The 5330-nt window shown below is 40.8% G+C and overlaps 1 protein-coding gene across 1 annotated transcript in view; it reads left to right on the top strand.

Moving 5' to 3' along the window:
• Positions 1-5330, top strand: part of bach2b (BTB and CNC homology 1, basic leucine zipper transcription factor 2b) — an 88868-nt gene that overhangs the window by 67949 nt on the left and 15589 nt on the right. Inside the window, exon 3 of the mRNA XM_014022967.1 lies at positions 443-1933. Coding sequence (XP_013878421.1) covers positions 443-1933 — 1491 coding nt within the window. The remainder of the gene's footprint in view (positions 1-442; positions 1934-5330) is intronic.

Below are 5330 nucleotides of genomic sequence, written 5' to 3'. Positions count from 1 at the left end.
GTATGTATGTATGTATGTATGTATGTATGTATGTATGTATGTATGTATACAGTATATCAAAACTTACCAAAACCAAATGTATATTTCATTATCCTCCATTGAGCCAAACATTTTGATATACTGTACAGCACAGTACAAATGGTTAGAATAACATAAAATGCAGAATTGCAACATACATGGATGAAATTATACAGGAAAACAGTGTTTGTAACAATGCTTAATATCCACACAAGACGTTACACACCAAACTTGGCTACAGATTTATTTGTTGATGGATAGAATGAGCAATGCTGACCTGGTTCCAAAAAATATTTCCCTCCACTTTACACAGCTACAGTAGTTTATGGTCATTGGAGCTGTCATTTTCTCTAACCACACTCAAACTGATCTGAACAATGACTGTGCTGATGGTAATGCTGGCAATTTCCCTGTTTTTCTGCAGGTTACTGCGAGGGGATTTGCCCCTTTGTTGCAGTTTGCCTACACTGCTAAGCTGTTGCTCAACAGAGAAAACATCCAGGAGGTCATTCGCTGTGCTGAATTCCTGCGGATGCATAACCTCGAAGACTCGTGCTTTCGCTTTCTGGAGGCTCAGCTACGCAGAGAAGACGACAGCTTGTTGTTTTGCCACAAGGGAGCAGCAGAGGCAATCAACTCAAAAGATGAAAGCATGCAGTCAGAGACGGAAAGGCCCACTTCCCCTACGGCACAGCATTGTGCCAACACCCTCACCTCCTTCCAACACCCTGATGATGACGACAGGCAAGCAATGACGATGCCCGGTAACTTCACAGACAGCCGGCTGAGCTTTGATCGGCACGGAGCATCGGACCTGCCGCGATGCCCCAAGTACAGGAAGTATCAGTGGGCTTGCAACAAGCACAACGACATCTCTTCACACACCAGTACCTCAGGTTTTTCAAGCACATTTAAGGAGAGCAGCGTTAGTGGGAGCGTGCCAGGTCAGGACAGGCTGCCTGTGGCCCAGATCAAAGTGGAACCACAGGCAGAGGAGGAGACCGTTTCATTGTGCCTGTCGGGGGAAGAGCAGGATAATGAAGACACAGACGGTGTGACAGCCATGGAAATGGATAACCCCGTATCTTTGGAAAAATCCAAGAGAACAAAATCTCCATCCTGCCTCCAAGCTTTTTTCAAAAAAGGAGTAGATGTGCCCAGCCTGTCCAACACTTCACAGCAGCTAATCACAAACAGACTTGTTTGCCCCCAGGACAATGGAAACTCTCAGGGAGATCATAAAAAAGACTTACGGCCTTTCACTGGGGAGCTGGACTTGCCTGTAACATCCCCAAAGGAGCTTGACAACTTTCCTTCCTGTGATGGGGTCTGCAAACAGGAAGTTGAGCTAGACCGCCGTAGCAGCGTCATATTTTCTTCAGGGGCCTGTAACCGTTTGGGAACACCAGTGCATTCGTTTCCCAGTGGAAACTCCTTGGAGATGGAGCTCTCCGAGCAAGTGACAAAGGGCCTGTGGGCCGGAGCTAGCCAGTCCCTCCCTAACTCCCAGCCCTACTCTCCCAGCACCGCTTCATCTGAGCCCTCAGTCTTGTGCCGTGCACGGCCCATCACCAGCTGTCCAGTGCCAATCAAAGTGTGCCCACGCTCACCACCCTGTGATGCACGAACCAGAACTTCCAGCTCCTGTTCGTCTTACTCTTACGCAGAGGACGGCAGTGGAGGCTCCCCCTGCAGCCTGCCCCAATTTGAATTCTCCTCTTCGCCGTGCTCCAACATGGCACGGTGTGTCAACATGGACCAGCAAGAGCAAAGTGTGGGAAGTGAGGCCCTGTTCAGCCAGGTGCGGCCCAAGATTAAATGCGAGCAGTCCTACGTCACCAACTCAAGTGACGAGTCGGGTTCCTTCTCAGAGGGAGACAGCGAGTCCTGCCATGTTCAGGACCCAGGATCAGAGGTGAGTGTCTAACATCTAACACAATGTCACCATCACGTGGCTTGCTTTCAGAGTCTGCATTGGCAGTCATTAAAGAAAAGGTTTTCTAAACATTAATAAGGAGTCTGAATATATGAGCCCAAAAACAATCACAAGAAACTACTGCATTTTTCATRTTTTGGAAATTGGTGATAATCTTTTCTAACACTAGCTGCGTTTCCATTGCATATGTGTGCAAAAATTTATCGATATTCTGTTAATGTCAAAAAACACAGTTTCACAATTGCAGTGTTTCCATTAAAGGCACAGTGTGTAGGATTCTGTCAATTCTTTTAGCCSAAATTAAGATAATCACTAACGGCAATAATAAAAAACATGTCTGATCATTGCAGACAAAGACCTTGTTTTATTATTTTTACCTTATAAAAAGCTGTCTATATCTCCATGGTCCCGGGTCGCCACTACAGGCAGCCGCCATCTTGCACCGCCATCTTGTCTACGAAGGCTCATGAAGGACAAACTGCGGTGGTGGCATCAAAAACTCTTTTAGTTGTAATACTATAAATGTAATATTTGTTGTCTGTCATTGTAGCTGCGATAATTTTACTTATTAAAGCTCATAATCTTACCACTTGAAACATCACTAGCCTGAAGCTGCTGGTAGACATCGCGGTTGGAATTATYAAAGGTTTTTGACACCTGAGAGACACCGTAGCAACTCCTTTGCGTTTGGAAGCGGGGTGTGGGGGTGGGGGGAGGACCAGGGAGGATGATTCAACCACTAAACCACTAGATGTCGCTGAAAACAACAAATCCTACACACTGTGCCTTTAAGTAAGAAATGCCATTAAAGTCACGTGTGAATACGCTTGTTCTCGCGATAATTCGTTACAAACATGGCGGCAATGGATGTAACCACATAGCATATTGCTACCACGACACTAGCGCTCATCATCAGCCATCAGAGGAGACGTTGGCATCTTATCGAGGCTTTCCAGTGACAAGYCCCTTATACTTTGGAGCGGCTACGTATGCTGCGTTTTTGGGAAAATATAGTCTGTGAGTTTACTACTTTCTTTTACAACTTCGGTGATTTCACTACTACTTCTACTTCCTGTTATCTTCCTCGTCGTCTTTTCGCTAGTAGAAACAGCTGGTTGTGGATCACGTGACTTCCGTGATGCGAAAAAAGTGTTTCCATTGCAGTTTTGTGAAATACATCAATTTCGATACGGCCGAAAAACCACCTCATCCTAGCGCAAAAACAGTTTGTCGAAAAACGTAATTTTTTTCTAAAATGACGTGTKTCCATTGAGCAAATTTATTTTCGAAATTCTAATTTGCGCATTTTCATGGTCAATGGAAACCCAGTTAAACAGGTCCTGCTTTATAAATCCAGTTATTTTTGCTTCATTTCACTAAGATTTCAGACAGTTAATMCTTCGCAAGTACTTACAACTTTCATATTTTTTAAAGATGAAAAACACATATTTCTAATTCTAATGAAGCTATCATCTATTACTTGCTACATATAATATTGTGTTTTCTACTTTAAAATAACAGTATTTAACATTTTTCCAATGGTTAACTGGTTACCTATTGCATTTGGACATGTTCCTGATATGTGTGGCAGTGAATCTACCAGGATAGTTTTGATGAGCCGTGCTCCTGCCTCGTGCCTTGCAGTCACTATTTCATACTCCTGCACTCACTTAGCCTGGCCCTTGCCTTCCTACACAGTTCTGCTCAATTCTAGTTTCCCTTCACTTCTCCATCAGGGATTTCTCCCATAGAGGATTTATTCAGGAGAATTTTCGTCAGGGCCAATCAGARAACAGAACGATGATTTTGCAAAAAAGAGCCATAAGAATTATAGCCGGTAAACATTGTAATCACCCATCGAATATATTATTTCATCAGTTGAAGCTATTAAAATTTTATGAGTTGGTTGATTATAGAATTTTGTTTTTTATTTATAAGGCTCATAAAAACACATTACCTTTGAATATTCAATCTAATTTCATCAAGAGGGAAAGTACTTATAATCTTAAAGGATTTTAAATGTTTGTTAAACCTAAAATTGGAATTAATTTGAGAGAGAGATGTACTTCAGTTCAAGGAATAAAGTTGTGGAACAGCTTAGCTAGCGATCATAAAAATGCTGGTTCTATTGGTTTATTTGGAAGATTGGTAAAATGTGACTTGTTGACAAAATATGAAAACATATAATAAACATTTATCTAAGCTGCTGTTTGAACAATTGCAAATCTTTTTCTTTCTTTTCTTTTTGTTGATTTTTAGGGTATGAATTCTTTTTTTATGTATGTATGTAATATCAATTTTCTTGTTAAATGGGGCAGACGTTATAAGATTTTTTTCTTCTTTCTGCTCCTTTTCATTTTTCATTTTAACAACGTGTTTGTGTTATGRTTGAATTTTGTTTTGTTTTAATTAATTAAGTGTAATAAAAAAGATTTTCTAAAGGTCTAATAAAACAGGGTAATGTAGGCCTGATGTGGATAGAGGTGGGTACACAGGGACCTGTGGCAGACTGATTATTTTTGTACCTAAAAAGTCTAAGTACCTGGTGAGTAAAGCTCACCAGTAAAACAGTAATCCCCTAATCATCCTCCTGTAATCCACCTGTTCAGACATCCTCCAGTCTGTGGACCAGACGACTGTTAGACATGTGCTAAAGATCAGTCAAAGACATCGCATGTCTCACGTAAAACAGCACAGGTGTAAAAACTTTAACGAGGTATGTTTTCCATCTGTATTCTTATTGGTTTCCCACCAAAAAAAGTGAAAATATTTTTAAAGGATTTTATGTGATAGATTAACACAAAGTAATGCAAACTTGTGAACTAGAAAGAAAATGATACACGGTCTTCAAGATATTTTACAAATAAAARTCGGAAGAGATAGGTGGTAACTCATATTCAGCCCCCGTCAGTTTAAAGAACCACATTTTTCTGCAACTTCAGCGGAGACTCTTTCTGGTTTGTACCTACCAGTTTTATGTATCTAAACAATAAACTTTATGCAGATTAGGGGTGTAAATCACYAGCTTTATCACGATACAATATTACATCGATACAGTATGTTAGGATGACGATTTGACATTTCTCGCTATCAAAAAGTCTGTCACGATATGATTTCGATTCAGTTCAGTTCACATGTCTGTGATCAATATAATGCGATATCATATGACTGTTAGATGGGCATATGTTATAGATTCCCATCGAGCATATGATGACGATATAGATCGATATTTTCATTTTGCCTCGATATAACTGAATCATGAACCATTCAAATCGATACAGCAGGTAAAATAAGTATTGAACACGTCCACATTTTTCTCAGTAAATATATTACTAGAGGTGCTATTGACATGAAATTTTCACCAGATGTCGGTAAC

This window comes from Austrofundulus limnaeus, unplaced genomic scaffold (assembly GCF_001266775.1).
Source record: "Austrofundulus limnaeus strain Quisiro unplaced genomic scaffold, Austrofundulus_limnaeus-1.0 Scaffold351, whole genome shotgun sequence".
NCBI lineage: Eukaryota > Metazoa > Chordata > Actinopteri > Cyprinodontiformes > Rivulidae > Austrofundulus > Austrofundulus limnaeus.
This window is presented reverse-complemented; position numbering and strand designations above follow the sequence as displayed.